General features: G+C 37.8%; 1 protein-coding gene across 5 annotated transcripts in view; it reads left to right on the forward strand.

Annotated features, from left to right (window-relative positions):
* The window catches only part of LOC5572662 (nuclear receptor-binding protein homolog), a 217,890-nt gene extending 207,151 nt beyond the window's left edge, over nucleotides 1-10,739 (forward strand). For 4 of the 5 annotated variants that reach the window (XM_021845141.1, XM_021845140.1, XM_021845143.1 and 1 more), the window contains exons 8-12: nucleotides 487-616; nucleotides 687-873; nucleotides 3,577-3,696; nucleotides 3,772-4,006; nucleotides 9,345-10,739. In XM_021845141.1, coding sequence (XP_021700833.1) covers nucleotides 487-616; nucleotides 687-873; nucleotides 3,577-3,696; nucleotides 3,772-4,006; nucleotides 9,345-9,715 — 1,043 coding nt within the window. In that variant the 3' untranslated portion in view covers nucleotides 9,716-10,739. Of the gene's footprint in view, nucleotides 1-486; nucleotides 617-686; nucleotides 874-3,576; nucleotides 3,697-3,771; nucleotides 4,007-4,228; nucleotides 4,931-9,344 lie in introns of those variants that run through there. The other variant, XM_021845144.1, reaches the window with a different exon arrangement.
* Nucleotides 10,740-19,567: the final 8,828 nt, after the last annotated feature.

Raw genomic sequence — 19,567 nt, forward strand, 5'->3', positions numbered from 1 at the left:
AAATCGACTAAAAATTATGAAAATTAGAGCCTAAAAATCACAGAACTTTATTTTGTAAAAATAGGTCAAGTACGCACCAAATTTCATCATTCATAAAAAAGGAACCATTTTTCGAAACGCAACGTGATAAATACTCCGTCTCTGTTTTCTGCAACATAAACATAGGAAATACACTACGACTGAATAATAATAATCCATTATGCAGCATCCCATCAATATTAATATTGCTTCTTTTTTCTACCCCATGCTTTTCTCTGTTATTGTTGATTCGAACTCTAATCACATTTGACCGGTTGAACGATGCTGTTGTCGGACATCTATCGCTGAATGTATACTCGCTCCCAACTTCTGCCCTGCTGCTGCTGATGATGCTGCTACTATTCCACGTATGGACATCGACTACTTCCTAATGCCTGTCTGTCTACCGTATACCTGCCTGTCGGTGACCGCGCGCAATCTTCTTATCACTCAATCGACGGAAAGCAGCAAACTACGACGAGATGCTGCAAAAGCTGAACAAACCGGACATGGTATACGCCGAAGTGTTGCAGACCGAGTATCACCTGGGCTATGTGATCGGCACGGAGAAGCTGGAAAAGTTCGTAGAGGATGTGAAGTGAGTTTCGCCTGGCTTGTCCAATAAAATTGATTTTAATCATTTGTCCGTTCGATCTCATCCCTTCCAGATATGGCATTTATCCGCTGACTGCCTTTTCGGCACAAAAACCACCCGCTTCCCGACCACGAGCAATATCGCCCGAGACTGCAGAATCGGTGAAATCCGAAACGCCAGAGCCGCTAGATATTGAAACTAGGAGAGTTGTGAATATGATATGTAGCGTTAAGCCGGGAGAGGATAATTGTGTATTATTTGTAAGTATTGTCTGATCCTAGTAAAACACACCATTTGTAGAGCTTCGGCATGCGCTGTCTACTTCCTGATAGAAAATAAACGTTGAAAATATCAGATCAGTTTTTGAACTGAAACTTAAACTTAAATCATATAATTTACAATTGGATTAGATGGACAAATTGATGTGAAGATTTGCCAAAAAGTTACACGTCTTCTCAGTGAGAATCGAACCCACGACTCCCCGATCTCTAGTTGGGGCGCGTTACCACTACGCCATGAGAGGACTCATGAACGCAGAAGTTAACCTGAATTCGATTTCAGCTCAATAATCACGTGGTCCTTTTTCGCAAAGTGCACCTCTTTCGGAAGAATTAGATGCCCATCCAAACACAACGCTTTCTATATATATCCAATGCCTAGCCCGAGAGCGCATTGTTTTTTTAGGTATAGGAATAGCACACTATACTAGCCAGCAACTGCGCTGGCTGAGGTTTCTATTGTGTGGGCTTCCAATGGGTCGCGACGTTCTCAAACGACCGGTTACGGAACATGAGTCCGTTACTCGATAAATACATGTTTTTAATTATGAATCGTGGTTTAATGTCTAGTGTCATTATGATAAAGGATGCCTCAAATAGCCACCACAATAAAAACCGTAAGAATATTCGTTTGAACACTCAAGATATTTACAAAAATGTACAAATTTGTCCTTCGTCATGAAAAGCTTAGAATTTTGACAGTTTTTAATTAAGCCTATAAGGTACCGTGGGGCAAGTGGGTAATGGAATTCGCATAGTTGAGATTCTTCAAATTCTAGAGACTTTAAATTGAAACAAATGAGGTCGTTTAAATTTTTTAGCTTGACTCCCACCAAATATAGGCAGCATGCTAAAATTGATTTTTATGAAAAATTGAAGAAAAAGATACAGAAAAAGTTTTTGGAAAATGTCTCCTTACTTTTCACTTGCCCCAAAAGTGGGGCAAGTGAAAAGTTTACCGTTTTGAACAATAATTTCAAAAACAAACAGTTATATTCACGATTACTATTAGCTTTAACATTTGTTAAGGCTTCCCAATGAACAATAACATAAGTAACATGTAAACAAATCGTTATTTGTTTTTGAGAAAGTCGAATATGTCGTCGGATAACTCTTCGGGAGAAATCAAACGGAATCCTTCAATAACGTAGTTAGAATCTTTTTTATGTGGATAGACCTATACCCCATGTTTATGTTTTGAACTAGCTTACATAGACATTCCACGAGATTTCCGTGTGTTTTCTAATATTGCAACTTTTCTGTCAACGTCTTCCTTTTAATTGGCTGCCCGAAGTAGACATATTAATATTGTAATGTTTAGCAACATCTTTTAGAGATGTTCCATGATTTCTAATACCTTTTAACGCTTGAGTATAGTGTTTCTTGAATTATCTGCACGTTATGTTTTTCTCTGATAATTGCGAACCATGTTTACTTATGGCTACTTAAAGATAAAACTCAAATTCAATCTCTAATAATAAACTTTTCACTTGCCCCACCTGATGAGAAAATTGACGGTGTTTAAATTTAGTTATTTTTAGGTCTACGTCGAATTAATTCTAAAACTTTTTTTATTGCAGTTTAAAACTGTCACAGAGGACAACTAAGAAGTGGCACAGGAAATTATTTTCCGCAACTTTTTTCCACTGAAAATATTAGAATAAGATTGTGCGCCGCCAACTTGTTACGGAGTAACAGTTGACAGGTTAACAATTTTTCGCTCTATTATGCAAAAATGGCTGAAAAATCTCAGAAATCTGTTACCTATCGTAATGTTCTCAATGGCCTCAAAGGTTTACGCATGAGTTTTAAAACGTTAATTCACATATTCAGTAAAATATATCAATTGTTTTCACTTACCCCATTTACCCACTTACCCCGCGGTACCTTAAGACAATTAAATTTATAATTCTGATAAATTTTACCAATCCTTTGAAACTTCTAATCATAATGAACAGTTCGTGAGCGAAATTAGATTTATTCGTAAACAAAATTATTGAAAAACAATATATTATTTTCAATATGAAGGGGCGGGGTAAAATGAGCCACCTAGATTTAAGCAAAACAAACGATTTTTTGAACATAAAAATGCATTGCCTAAATAATACCAGATTATTTTTTTACTGCATAGCCATCTTAATGCACCATCACAAGTGGAACACTTTGCTAGAAAATACGTTGAACCAAGTATCGCAATTTAGTACAAGAATAACATGGTCTGTTTACTATGTATTATGCATCTTTAAAAAATAAGCCGCTAGAATCAATTATTTCAAGCAAAGCTAATACAATTTCCTTTCCAATAATGTACTCTTCACCACTAACTCTTCTCTATACTGTTTTAAATAAAAATCATTCGATTGAATGAGGTGACTCATACTGCATCGTAGGGTGGCTCATAATGCCCCATATGGTTGGTGACCACGTAGAAAAACATGGTTTTCCAAAAAGTTCCTGACATAATTTGCAAGTTGATGTTAACATTAATTATCGACGTAACATGGAAGATAACATTTTATAGTACAACCCACTTACATTTAAACCATAATTTTTGCAGTTTTTCTATGCATTTCATGACGTTTTCCTTAGGCCCCTTTGCCCCGATCACCCCTACTATAAAACCTCGTATCACTGAGTTAAGCTTAATAGAGCTCTATAATCATGTTTTACATATCTCTATTCCAGATGACAATACTATTAAGGATGGAGGATAAGATGAACCGACAGTTAACATGTCCCATCTCGCCGGACGATTCTGCCGTCGCGCTTTCGCATGAACTAGTACATTTAGGATTTATTCATGAAGTAAGTTGCAAACCCCCACCAATTAAGGTGCACGCCCACCCAGCTAAACGCGCTCCCATTGTTTCACCCTCACAGACGGATCGTGAAAAACTAGCTACAATGATAGAGGATACGCTTAGGAGTAAACAACAGCAATTGCTAGGTGCGGCAGCGAAAATGCAATCGTCCGGAGAACGAATAGTGGTCACCGATGGAAGTAGTGGTGGCGCGACCGGCTCGTCGGATCCGCCATCCTCCTTCGGTTCTTCGGTGACGGGTTCGTCCTCCACCAGCAATCATCTACACCATCATGTTCCTGTAAACTCGGCCAGTTAGTAGTCCTTCCATTTCTCTACCTCTCTCACACCAACTCTCGTTCGTTTCGTTCGCAATTATTGTATCCACTGATGGTTGTCGTGTCCGTTACTGTATAACGAACCCTTTCATACACTAGCGTCGTCATGTGCGGTCCTCATACCCAATAGTAGCGTCCTGATGTGTGTTTTGCTTTAAGTTTGTTTTTGGTGCCTGTTCCTGTTATGATTTTTTTCAGTTGTATTCTAATATGTCCCGCTCACCCAACTATCACACCACCGTCTGGTAAAGTGTAACCCTGCCACCATCTCCAAGTAGAATCTACCACCATCGCAATCCATCAGCGCCAAGCACCATCAACAACAACAACTGCAATACTGCAAATTGGTGTGCCCACGTGGCGACAACGGCACAGAAACGCATCGGCAAAGTAATCCTCCAGTGAACAAACGAAACACTGAACCGAAATCAATGTGAAAGTATGATATATGTTGACCATATAGCTTCCTGCACGAAACGGGCTTATTGCTGAGTGATTCGTTGTTGTTCTTGGTACTGCTGACGAAGCCCCCATATGCATCGATCCAACCAATATCTACCCGCGCACTAGCTATGATTTTTATTTAGTATACGGTGAATAATTATTTATTTAGCTGTCTAAAACGCCCGCAGCATCCAGTGTAGTGTTTCGTGGAAATATAGGGAAAAAGTATATTTTTGCGCAAAATAAAAAAAAAACTAGCTGCGGCACTCCAATATTCGAAGAAACGCGAACGCAAATGTAACATATAAACTGTGCACTATTAAACCGACAATTGATGTAATGAAATGATCAGTATCCAGTAACAACCCCTCACGAAGCCAACAAGCAACAAAGAAAATGAGTGGCAAAACGCATGGAAGAAATATACACAAATATATTTATGTACTTTTTTTAAAATTTTGTCTATTTTTTCCTTTTTCCTTTACGAATTTTGTTTGTCTTCGTTCGGTAGATTTATTTTTGGTTTTTGGTGTCAAAATTGTATTTGTATCGTTTCGGATCACAGGTGTAGCCTCACAAAGCATTACTCTAGATACTAGATTGGTAGACAATCTTTGCTAATTTGTGATTTTATCACAGCCGGAATCATGTTATGAAAGAAAACCTTCAACGATAGTTTTTATGATTACATTTAATCCAGCGATTCTCAAACAAATAATGATCATGAAACTTGTGAAAAAGAAACAATGTTATGTATTGTAGCAATACAATATTTAGAACTAATTATCACTCTGACAAACGAAAAAAAAAACAAATTTAATAAATAAATTGTGGAAAGTTAGGAACATTGATCCGTAGAATACGGGATGAAAATATCATCACATAAATGGCTACATTAATAATTAATGAAATTGCAGGCAATAATCGTTATTTGCTTAGTATTAAAAAAAAACAATATTTCAATATTACACAAGCATGAGTAATTTGTACAGGCCTTAGGATATTCATAAATATGTATGATCGAATTTCGCATTTTCCTAATATTTCCCATTTAATTACCGATTTATTAACGCTAATAGTAAATTAAGTTTGTGCTACTCTACATAATGGAAGTAGAGTTAGAAGAATCACTATGTAACTAGGTCATCATGTTGTTTAATGTTATAATAATTGTAATATATTTTTGGATACCGTACGCCCTCGAAACTGTCAGAAATATCAGTACAGTATGGACTATCGCAAATGGACCACGTTTTGATAGATGGGCGGCACTACCTTCTTCTTCTTGGCATTAACGTCCCCACTGGGACAGAGCCTGCTCAGCTTAGTGTTCTTATGAGCACTTCCACAGTTATTAACTGAGAGCTTTCTATGCCAAAGTTGTCATTTTCGCATTCGTATATCGTATGGCAGGTACGATAATACTCTATGCTCAGGGAAGTCAAGGAAATTCCCATTACGAAAAGATCCTGGACCGACCGGGAATCGAACCCAGACATCTTCAGCATGTCTTTGCTTTGTAGCCGCGGACTCTAACCACTCGGCTAAAGTCCCCTATCTGGTGATGGCAAAACTGCCCACAAAACTATTGGTCATCAACGATGCACGATACCGACGCTTGCCACGGTACAATCTAGCATGACTGAAGCAATGGACACTCTTGAGGACTGCTGAATGGACAGTCAAAGCAGCCATTAATAACAATCGGCTCGACTAAAATTTCCAGAAGGTTTTGGAGGAGAAGAATGCAGCGCTGTACCGCGAAAGTTTTACCAGAAGCTTGTGGTGACCAATCGATTAGGTTTTCAGCTCAAACGGATGTTTGGTTCTCCAGATCCGTGCTCTTGAAAATTTGAACTTTGGCTTCGATTCATCTTCACTTTAATCATTACTGAAATCCAATATCAATTCTCATCATCAAAAGCCAGTCAACCATCCATAAAGTGTTGACGGATGTACGCGAGGTTATTGAAAGGTGGATGCATCATTGCGATAAGCACTTGAATGGCACGTGGAACACAGGGATAGAGGGTCTGAATAGCGAAAGTGCCCACGTCAGCACAGCGGACAGTGCAAACCACTATGCCCTATCTGCAAAATAGAAGACAAACTGAAATGTTAAGGCCCATGTAAAAATGGAGCAAATGTGAAAACTGAAAAAGCGGTTTTCTTCTTTTAAACCAACAAGTCGAAGAAAATAAAACACACAACTGATTTATCTGGCAAATAAAAGAGCTGTGTCTTTCTATTTTTTCGATTTGTTTGTTTAAAAAGAGTTGTTTTTTTTTTCAGTTTTGACATTTGCACCATTTTTTCTTGGGCCTTAAATGTAACTACTTATCCTATAAAGGCCGCCTACAAAGTTCGTTATAATCTACATATTCTACAGAGATTCTAATATCATCTATACTTGTATTATGAGTGCAATTCTAGTCATTATATTATATAATATAATTATAATTATTGTTTAGTACATTAAAAAATGAAGGACGTCCAAAGTCTCAATATCAATATATATAAGACCTGAACTACGGAATCGATAGTGATCAATACGATAAGTTCGGCAGCCTTTTTTTTCGCCTATATGTGTCCAGAAAGTCTCGAACAGTACAAAAATAGATGTACGTCCAAGGTCATATAATCAGACCTTTAGGATCTTAGAATGTACAAAGAAAATCGGAAATTCATAACGAAAAATGATCCTACGTAACCAGATAGATTTCACGCACTTCGTAATACTGTGAAATAAAACATGTGTCGATTAGATATTGAACGCGATTCATATTATCAGAAATATCAAGAGACAATAGGGCTTATTCTACGAGTGGCGTGAGAATGAGAATTGAATAAATTCTCAAGAAAATTCGAGGGAATACCTTTAAAATTTAAAGATATATATTGGAATTGAACTAGCGAATTCTTTAAAGAACAATTGCTCCAAAGATTCCTTCTAACATTTCTACAGAAATTCCTCCAGTATATCTTTGAGATTTTCCCAATTAAGTCTTGAAAGTTTTTTTTCAGCAATACTTCCAGGAATATCTCCAGGGAAAGTTTTTTAAGTTACCCTTAATGAATAAGGATCTTTGAAATAACTTCTGGACTCTGAAGATTGCATGGGAATTTTTGAGATTTTTTTTTTTAAATGTTTGGTAAAGCTGCAGGTAAAATACTTGGAGGAAATGCTGGAAAAAATCCTAAAAAAATGTATATTTGTTCGAACACCTCAAGGAACTTTGGATTTCTGAGAGGAAAGTGGAAAGTTCTTGAAGAAATCCACATGAACAGGCGTAGGAATTCTTATAGGGTTTCTTGTAAAAAACTGTCAAGCCTAATTGGAAAAAAAAACCCTTAACCTCCTCAGAATTCCGTACAATTTTTTAGAAGATCTCCTAGAGTAACAACTGGAGAATTTGGTTGGAGGATTAGTAGAAAAATATCTGGAGTAAATTCTAGGACAGTTATGAAGAAAAAACAAGGTAATGCCTGAGGAAATTACTGGAAGTGGTATCTTTGGAGTTCTCAAGAATTTCCTGGAGCAAATTCTGTGAGAATTCTTCTAAGCATCATTTGAAAAATTGCTGGGAGGTTTGGACAGAAATTTCTAGAAGAATTCCTAGAGATCCCTGTAGGAGATCCTGAAAGAATTCTAAACAGAATCACTACGATAATTCGGGAAATCTGACACGAAATTTTTGAAAAGCATGTTGACTTCGTTATAGTATCTGAAGGTTTCTTTGGGGGCTGTACAATTTTGCATCAGAATTCAATGCAAGCAGAATAAGTAAAAAAGGGACTTTAGAGGTCATTTTGATACATTCCTTCAACTTTTTAGAGTCTTGCATTGAAATAGGCATCAAGTCACTAAAATGAAGCCTATATATTTTTGAGTTGAAGTGAAAATATGCTATAAAACTTGCTTTTTGTCAACTTTATTCACAGAAGAGAGATCGATGACGTTGCTTCCACCCTTATTCTAGCATTGTTTGGGTTGGAGTTTTCAGTCTTCCTTGGACAGTGCTAGAACAGAACGCGTCAATGTTTTTAGCGTAAATCATGAAGCCTTGTCTGTATGATTTCGTGTGTACTTTATCCACCTTTAACTACTCTTCGAGACTCTTTAGATACACATATGTGGAAAAAGGCTGCTGAACTTTTTGTATTGATTTCGTAGATCTTCAGGAATTAATATCGCGACTTCGGATGTCTTAGATGTATCAAACAATTATTTTCAAAAAACTATATAATATAACGACTAAAATTGAACTTATAATATAAGTGTAGGTAGATATTATTAAAACTTTGTGGAAATATCGATCTTCAAGTACAGAAATTGCTGATCTTTTGAAAGGCGTACGATATCCAAAACAATGTTAAAACGTTTGAAAGGCTTTTTTGGATACATTCGAAGCATTTTTTTTTGCATTTGTCAATACTCAAATAGACTCGTAGTTTGTTATCCAAATAATAAAAAAAGCTTGAAAAATATTTTACTATTAGGTTCTACATTTATGAATTTTAAGGAATTTCGGAAAAATTTAGAAAATGTGAAATTTGGTATCCATATTTTAAGGCGTGTACAAGCATTTTTTTTTTAATTTTTGTGTAACATTGCAGTATTTAATATAAACTTAGACGGAGTGAATAACGGTTATTATGTACAATATTCTTATCAATTGATGATTCAACAGATATTTCTATATTCTACGTATTACTAGTGGATTCTACACTTCTACAGAAAGTTCAAATATCCAATCGATTTGCTGAACCATTCAGTTTGAGTATCGCTGGTTTACATCGTTCAAAGTTTACGACTACTCATGCTATCTTTTACACATACTTTGCGTATTTCTCCCACTCCCTTCACCAGGTCTGGAACGTGGCTGGAAGGTAGCGGATACGGATCCGTTAACGGCCAACACCATGCCGGTCATCATGGAAACGTCCGGAATCAGTGTAAATAGTATAGATGCGACGCTGTTTGCCAACTTCGACGACGCCGAGGAAGCTCGCGAGCAGCACGACGAGGAACTGGAAGCTCTGGAAGCTGCCACAGTTGCTTCCGGAGATCCATGCCCTGAACCGACCCCAGCGCCACTCGAGTTTGACGAGACCGGGCAGCCAACGTCGTTACCCCCGGTAATCTCAACCACCTCCAGAACTTCCATTGTCCCGCAAGAGGGTGCCGGCGGCGAACTTTACTGTGGGGAAACGATCGAATCGTACGAGGCTACAGAGTGAAGGTCAGATTAGTGTGAAAAGAAAAAAATGTCTTCAGCGCACGTAAGCAAATTTATTTCTATGTTTTGTACATTGACAAAATGAGACAAATGCGATATAAAATGAATTGCTATGTAATTACGTATAACATTAAAATCAAACGACACCTAAGTGGAAGGAACACCCAAATACGTACACACACTTAACTATGCCATTTGCAGCAACTGTAATAGATGAATCAATTGAAATCAACGGAAATTGATATAATGACGCTTCAGATTTCGTTCTATGTAAACCTGAATTATGTGTTTTCTTACAAAGGAGTCAAAACCAAATCATAGTGCATTCTAAAAGACAGCCCATAAAACTACACATAACAGTCAAATGTAGAAAACGGAAAGAACCCAGGATATCACAAAAATCACTGGACGACCCGACTAATCTCTCTCTCACCCGTAAAAAAAGGCTTATCAATCATAGTCAATCGTCTCAGCCGAAACCGATGCTAGCTATTCTCTTGTATAATAAACGAAAGTCTAATAAAAGTCATCATCAACACAAGCGAGAAACTGTTTTAGAAAACAGACAAGACAGGAAGTGCGACAAAAACCGAAAGGAAACCATTATAAGACTCTAGTATTGCCGCAGAAGGCAATAATCCAAAGCGCTGTATCATCAGCTCTTTTAAAAAGCGTACATTTAAAATATTGCAAATATGTGAGGAGCGAGGAAGGGCGGTGCTGGGGCTTCAACCTCTAAACCTGCCAATCTACACAGAGAGAGACTTCTACCAATATTAGGGAGAGTGCGCGTGTGTGCGATGCTTTTATCCATTAAAAAAACGTGATCTGCGAATTCTGCAAAAAGTGATGGGATGTTGAAATGAAATTGCGAACATGGTCGAGAGCGAGGGGGGATAAGTTGTTTAAGATTAGTCATAGAATTGTAAAAAAAACAAATACGAAAGGGAAATCATGCTTTGTGAGCGAACCGTAAAACGCGTGAATTTATTAAATGCAAATAAAAAAAGCAACAAAAAGGCGAACTTTCACGTGTTTGTATATTTTTGATTTTCATTTAAAATTATAGTTTTCGAACCGAAAGACTATCGGAACGTCAGACGAAGGTATGACAATAAAATTAACATTTCGAAAGGATGAAAATGTTACTGACATTTTCGTCAGTAGATGACAGGAAATAGGGTAGGAGATTTTCATTTGAAAGTATTATATCACATTCCTATATTTATTTTATTTTTAACAGTTGAAGAGCACTTGTAAGAAGAAATAGAGGATATGTTAAATTTAAACTGTTTTTAAGAGTATGTAATAACTCAGGCATTTTGTATCAGGAGACTCTAACGAAAAGCGGAAATATGAAAGTTGGAATCGCAAATGACTGGAACTCAAAAGACTGTCTTAGACTCTTAGACTTGTAACGTTGCTTTACTAAGAAAAGGCGGAAAATAACATGACATAATTTAAAAATGTGGAATAAGCGAAAAAACTCTATTTAAGTTTCAGATTCATAGCCGTAACGCGGCCTCTCAGCGTCCTTGACAAACCGCAATTTGAGTGCCCCTTATTCAATGCTCTATGTTTTTGTACTGTACAAGTTCAGATAGAACATTTCAGAAGAAAATAAAGGATTCTTTATGAAAGTTGAAGTCGTCTTATGTAGGAATTTTCAATTATAATTCTCGGAAAGTATAATGATAAAGATCAGGTAATACTTCAAAATTAGTATACATTGAATCATTTGTAAGACTTCTGCAAGAAGGCATACACAATATTTTAAATCTTTTTTTTTAAGGAGAACTTCTGATATTGAGAACGTTCCTGAAGACTGTTTAACCCTCAAAGCACCAGGGCAGACCTTTTATTTTCAATCGATTGGTGCTCAGGAACCAATAGGTTTAATGGGATGCGGTTTACAATATGATCGATGGGATGAGTTTGAATACTTGCGAGTAGGGTTTTAAGATCGGTTTTCACCCGAAGCAACAATGCGGCTACTTGAAAGTCATGAAATCATCTCGGTAATCCAATGCAACGGTCAATGGTGCGCGGCACAATACCGTACCAGTGCCCGCCATGTGCAATGACCGAGAAGGGAATTTGCTGACCGATAAAACGGCGGTGGCTGCCAGGTGGAAGGAGCACTTTCAGCAATTGTTGAACGGTGAGAATGGAAATGTAGCGAGGAACAGGATGAACATAGATGATGACGATCAAGCTGTGGACCCACCGACCATAGGAGAGGTTAAAAAGGCTATCAGCGAGCTGAAGAACTGTAAGGCTGCTGGGAAGGACGAGATCCCGGTCGAGCTTCTCAAGCACGGAAGCGAGCAGCTTTACCAGTCGATCCATCGAGTACTTCTGAAGGTATAGGAGGACGAAGAATTGCCCACCGGCTGGTTGGATGGCCTCATCCGCCCTATCTACAAGAAAGGGCACAGACTGGAGTGTGCCAATTACAGAGGAATTACCCTGCTGAATTCGGCGTACAAAATTCTGTCGCGCATCCTGTTTAACAGACTGAGACCGCTCGAGGAGTCCTTCGTCGGCGAATACCAAGCTGGTTTTCGTGAGGGCCGTTCGACAACGGACCAGATGTTTAGCTTGCGAATGATCCTAGACAAATTCCGGGAGTATAACTTGCAGACTCACCATCTGTTTATTGATTTCAAGGCGGCGTACGACTCAGTGAAAAGAAATGAGCTTTGGCAGATAATGTCTGAAAATGGTTTTCCGGCGAAACTAATTAGGCTGATACGTGCTACGCTGGATGGTTCGAAATCAAGTGTTCGGATCGCAGACGAGGTGTCAACCTCGACGGATTGAAGCAGGGAGACGCACTTTCGAATTTACTGTTCAACATTGCACTTGAGGGTGCTATTAGGAGATCTGGCGTGCAAAGAAATGGCACTATTATCACAAGGTCGCACATGCTCCTTGGCTTTGCGGACGATATAGACCTGATTGGAATCGATCGCAGGTCAGTGGAAGAGGCCTTCGTGCCTCTGAAGAGGGAGACAGCGAGGATAGGCCTGACCATCAATTCTACCAAGACGAAGTACATGGTTGCAGGTAGAGATAGAGTCAGGCATGGTGGTGTAAGTGCTGAGGTAGTGTTTGATGGGGATGTGTTTGAAGTTGTTGAAGAATTTGTTTACCTTGGAACACTTGTGACATGTGACAACGACGTTTCCCGCGAAGTGAAAAGACGTGTTGCGGCTGCGAATAGGGCCTTTTACGGACTACGTAACCAGCTTAGGTCCCGCAGCTTGCAAACCGAAACTAAATTCGCCCTGTATAAAACATTGATTCTTCCGGTGGCTCTCTACGGGCACGAAGCGTGTACGTTGAAAGAGTCAGACCGGAAAGCTCTCGGTGTTTTCGAGCGTAAAGTGCTGCGGACAATACTCGGTGGGAAACTCGAAAATGGTGTGTGGCGCAGACGCATGAATCACGAGTTGTATCAAGTGTACAAAGATGCGAATATTATCAATCGTGTAAAATACGGCAGACTTCAGTGGGCTGGTCACTTAGTGCGAATGTCGGAAGAAAGAATTGCGAAAATAATATTCAGCAGGGAACCAGGTAGAGGCCGGCGGCTTCGGGGAAGACCACGAATACGCTGGCTGTACGCAGTGGAAGAGGACCTGGCGACCCTAAACGTTCGGGGCAACTGGAGAAGTTTCGCCCAAGACCGACGAAGATGGAGCTCTACAATACGCCCGGCAATGGCGTGATGCTACGCTGTAGCCATCAAGGTAGGTAATCCAATGCAAGACATCAACTCAACTTGTCAATTCTACCATATGGCCAAAGCTGGGTTGTAAGGTCACTTCCTGTGAACCAAGAGACGAACATGGAAGAAACTTAAAACTAGGCATGCTACTCTTTAACTTCATGAAATAGCCTCAGCGTTACTGTCAGAACATGCTTTCTGCCCATATGGACATTTCGACCTGATTACCAGACGATGAACTGAGGTCACTTCCGGTGAATCAGGAGACAAACACAAATAACAGGTAAAACTAGACATTTCCTTTTTTATTTAGTTAGTTAACATCTAAACAGATTACACTGAATCAACAATTTCACTCATAATATGTACTCGGTTCCTGGCCGCATACCTCTATCCTCGATTTTGCCCCACGCTCGCCAAATCGATACGCACTTGATCCGCCCACCTAGCTCACTGCGCTTCACGCCTTCTAGTACCAACCGGATCCAAAGCGAACACCATCTTTGCAGAGTTGCTGTCCGGCATTCTTGCAACATGACCTACCCATCGTATACTTTCAGCTTTGGCCACCTTCGGGATACTGGGTTCGCCGTAAAGTTGGGCGAGCTCGTGGTTCATCCTTCGCCGCCACACACCTTTTCCTACACACCGCCGAAAATCGTCCTAAGCACCCGACGTTCGAACACTCCAAGTGCTTGCAAGTCCTCCTCGAGCTTCGCCCACGTTTCATGTCCGTAGAGGACTACCGGCCTTATGAGCGTTTCGTACATGGTACATTTGGTGCGGGTGTGCAACTTCTTGTGTTTAAGAGGAAGAAGTGAATGAGAAGTGGAAGTCAGGTAATTGCTAAGAACCACTGAATTTCTACTACTGTGGTTTAATATCCCCAAGTAACCGTACAGCTGTATATATATACAGCTTCTTAGCAATTACCTTAAAGGATCCTTTAAACTCGTAAGTTCTATCAGAAACTCAACGCATCCCGTAACGGCTTTGTGCCGCGAGTCGAGATGTGCAGGGATAAGGATGAGAGCATCTTGATGGATGAGCGTGATGTGATCGAAAGGTGGAAGCAGAACTTCGACTAGCACTTGAAAGGTGCTGAGAGCACAGGTAATGAAGGTCGGTACAACGGTGTGCAAATTAGCGGGGTAGGGTAAATTATGTATTTTGGACAGGCTAAGGATATGTCTGGAAACGGCGATTGATTAACTGCATTATATACTAATATTTTATTACCTAATGTTACTTACATGCTAAATGTCCCATTGTACTTTGAGTTTCTGGGGAGCAAAAGCTTACAAACTGTAGTATTAGCTTCCAAAATAGCGTTTTTTGGCGACCTGTCTGTTATACATTTCGGATACCAAATATATATTTTGGACACCCTCATGTGAATATAATGTGGACAGGGGCGTTATCTCAATATCCATGCAATGGTTTCTTAAAAAGACGATCATATCATAAAATTTTAGGAGTTTACATGTGACGTATGCATTTTTTCGCTTATCGGATGTGTATATTAGTGATAATCAATAATTTCATGTATTGCAAGCAAATATCATCAGATCCACGTAAAACGCCTGCAAGTATGCATGCGTGTAACATTCCAGTGTGTTTCATCAGATGGCTAAATTATATCAACTGAACAAAAACCATAATATATTTTGGACATCACCTGATTTATGCCTTATATACTCATGTTAAGATTTAAGATGAACTTAGCTTAAATTTTAGACATATTTTATCATGTTGCCACTTTTAAACTTTTTATGAATGCCAATTCTGAGGGCTATTATTGCATTTAATGTATGTTCATGAAATGTACATCCTCTTGCATTCGTAGGTTTCACAGATGTTCTGTTGATACAATTTACAATTTTGATATTTATGAAGCCAATTTGTAATTGTTATGGGAATGGTCATCATTAATAAGCAGCATAGTGTATTAATAATGCAATTGATGATTTCCCGTACATATATTCCTCACCATCTCATTGGAAATGAGCATACAACGACTAGCCTGTCCAAATTATATGCATGTCCAAGTTATATACGTTACCCTACAGATTAAAAAGTGTTCAGATTAAATGTGGTCAAACTAACTAGACATAAAGGATTACTAGGTCAAACCAACGGGGGTACCCGGTACTACACTGCCGTGAATCGCAAGTCAGTCCCATCTGCATTTTCGTTAAAATTTAGTTGAGTACAGCATATCTTTCAATGCTCTATCAGCTGCACTAATGAGATAATAAGATTTGTTCGGAAATAATAGGAAAAAAAAACACCAAGTGAAATTGTCCCATAATGAAACATAATCGCATATCAGTCCTACTACAGATTTCCGCATCGTGTAACACAAAAATGAACCGTGCTTTGTTCATCTTTATATTTTTCTCGGAAAGACATCGTAGTGAGAAGCGAATTGTGAAAGTTCCATTCCAAACATTTTGTTTCTTGATTTCTTTCTGCAAATTCTGCCATATAATTTTCATAGCAGGATCGCGAGTGCGTTGAAATTGCCTTCTTCTCACGTTTTTAAGGCGGATCAAGAGTTTAAGATCATCATCTATAATCACGGATTCAAATTTTACTTCACATTTTGGAATTATTCCATGAGTGATGTTTGGCATTAGAGGGATTCCACGGAGGCATGCAAGTCGATTCTGATCGACCATTTCAAAAATATCTGAAACTTTGCACAGTTTTTCAGTTCCATCTAAATCGTCATTTTCCGATATCAAATCTTCATGTTGAGTCACGACTAACTTTTCAAAAGGGTGTATGTGAAAATGGTTCAAAAATATTCAAAAAGCTGCACAGCAAAAACGGTTCGTTCGATTGTTAGACAACTAAAGAAACAAAGTTAGACAACTAAATAAAGATTCCAAAAAAAATAACACAGTAAAAAAAAAATTTTTTGCATTAAAAAACATCATTTTTGTCACAAAAACTCAAATATCTCAAAACCCTATCGGAATACCAACGTAATTTTTTGAGGGAAAACGGTCCATTATATTAGCTATCTACCATAAAAATGATGGTGATGGTAAGCCAATAAACAAAAAAGTTATGACATTTCAAATATTTCACAAATTTGACACTTAGTGAAAAAAAAAAAATTTTTTTTCATTGTTAATTTTTTTTAGGACCGCAGTTTGTTGCTGAATTTTTTGTTAACAAGTTGTTTTCATGATATTTTATTTAATTATTCATAACTATTATAACATCTATTAGAAAGTTAGACGCGATCCAGTGTTGTGATCTAAAGTCTTGATAGTGTCATATTTTTTATTGTACGTAACTGAAGAAAAATTCTCTCAATAGTGTTGAAACCTTTCGATAAAAGAAACCTATAAGAAATCTAATATTGAAGACAAAAGCTACAAAAAAAGTTTTCTATACAGGTATACGACTAGTTTACCTGCAAAAAGTTTACCTCGTAGATAACAAGGCGGGTCTATACCCAGGTGATCTAGTATACGTAAAGCAGGTCGGTTTTCTCGGCGCTGGTTTTCTCCACAAAGTTAAAATCTGATTACACCTGGGTATAGACCCGCCTTGGTAGAGAATAGACTTTGTTAATCATATTTGGGAGAAAGCGAGTAACTTCAACAACATCAAAAACATGATAGGTACATACCATGAACATACTCACGAAAAAGCTAAAAATATACTACCACTATGGTTATAAAAGATTTAATTGTAAAATTTTTCTTCAGTCAAGCAAACGACACCAAACTAGTCAGTAAAAACTTAAAAGTGATTTTGTTTATTAAAATCTAACGAGCAACATGAGTGGTCGCTTTCTCAACTGTTGCAGGCCGTTTGCAGAAAAAAAGTGTTCGAAAGAGCTACGAAATCTCACCGAAAGCACCATAGATAAACTGAAAGCGGCTGGTTATGCTCCAATGTCTACATTGAATACAAATTTACGCATTTGTACGTCCTGCCGTTTAAACGTTGACAAACGGGCAATCTGTACATCATCGGTGGATCAGGTTGCAGGAAGTTCGAAAACAACAACAACTGAGGAGTTACCAGAAGTACCAAGTGCAGATAGTCTTGCCACGGTACCATCAGCGACATCTGTTTCAACAAATCAATCAGAAGATGAGTGCAACCAGAAGGTCAACATCGAACGCTTCAACGAAGGAATAGCTGGAATAAAAGTGACTCCGATTAAATGGACGAAGATGGGTTACGTCAATTATCCCGAGAAAAATACCGTGAAATCAACGAAGCTGTACGAAGAAACCTCTTCAAATTAGGACCTGAGGATGTGGAAAATACAGACTACGATGAGGTAATTATGAATATGAAGGAAAGGTTCTCGAATCTAGCCACGACAAGGAAAGAAAAATTATTGATTTTGTCGATGCTGCCAAGCTCGTGGTCTATTCAAGACGCCATTGATGAGTTCAAAACCAATAGAAATACAGCAAAAGAGGCAAAACAATTCAAAAATAACTGTCTTGCAACCAAAAATGCTAGGTCGAGTACTTCATTAACAGATGAGACAAAAGAAAAAAATAATTCAATATTTTGAAGACGATGAAGTAAGTAGAGCTATGCCTGGCCAAAAAGATTATGTATCTGTAAAAAAAGATGGAAAGCGTCAAGCAATCCAAAAACGATTAATGATGACTACTTTGAAAGAAGCGTATACACGCTTCAAGGAAATTAACGAAAATATTAAGGTAGGTTTTTCCTCATTTGCAAGCCTTCGTCCAAGGCAATGCAAGCTTCTATCCAACTCAGGAACACATAATGTTTGTGTGTGCACAACACACGAAAATATTAACCTAATCTTACATAGTTTTGAAAAGAATCAATTTATCAAAGGATATTAAAATGTTAACTGGTAGTCTTTTGTGTGAAAATACAACATCAAATTGCTATCTACGATCTTGTTCGGATTGTCCAGATTCTTCATCATTGGAAAATACTTTATTCGCTGAGTTTGAAGAAAATTATATTGATCAGTTATCATTTGAGCAATGGGTGACCACGGATAGGTGTGACCTAGAAACTATTGTAAAACCTGTAGATGAGTTTGTGTCATTTTTTTGCTTGAAATTAGAAAGTTTAATTCCTCACGACTTTATTAAAACAGAGCAATCCCGCTTTTTAAAAAATACGAAAAATACATTACAAGATGGTGAATTTTTAGTCATTTGTGATTTTTCTGAAAACTATAGCTTTGTATTGCAAGATGAAGTGCAGTCCCATCACTGGAACGTACAACAAGCTACAATTCATCCATTCGTTATTTATTTCAATGGCAGTACGCAAATTGAACATTTTAGTTTTATTGTAATTTCCGAAGATTTAAGACACGACTCAGTATCTGTAAATTTGTTCATTGCCAAAATGATTAACTTTTTACGCGTTGATAAGGATAAAGAAATCAGAAAGATATATTTCATGTCTGATGGAGCAGCATCGCAGTACAAAAACCGTAAGAATTTTTCGAGCCTATGTCAATTTAAATCAAAGTACGGAATTGATGCAGAATGGCATTTCTTTGCTACGTCACATGGCAAAGGTCCTTGTGATGCTATTGGAGGAACCATAAAGCGCATGGCCACAAGAGCAAGTTTAGCCAAAGAACGTGAGCATCCAATTAAAACTGCAAAAGAACTATTTGATTGGGCGAATCGCAGAAAAGAAGAAGATTTAACAAAATTATCATTTTGTTTTACTACTACTGAAGAGTACGAATTAACGGCATCAGAGCTCAGCGAGCAATATAATAACGCGAAAACAATCCAAGGAACCCAACAATTTCACTGTTTCCATTCCATTGTCAGAAAATAAAATTAAAGCAAAACTATACTCGAACTGTACTGATAATGATGCAAAAGTGTTCGATATTGTAAAAAAATTGAATAACAATAAATAAATAAATAAGTATTAATAAAATGTTTTCATGATCTCATAACGCATACGCAAATCCAAAACTTTTAAAGTTTATATATAACATTTAGAAACTCATCGATCATACTCTAAAAAAAATATCCTGGTAAAAAAAAAATTATTTTCGTGTAATCTGTTAATTCATTTTAATTTATACATATATACATATACATATAATATTTATACATATACATAATA

This window comes from Aedes aegypti, chromosome 2, assembly GCF_002204515.2.
Source record: "Aedes aegypti strain LVP_AGWG chromosome 2, AaegL5.0 Primary Assembly, whole genome shotgun sequence".
Taxonomy (NCBI): Eukaryota; Metazoa; Arthropoda; class Insecta; order Diptera; family Culicidae; genus Aedes; species Aedes aegypti.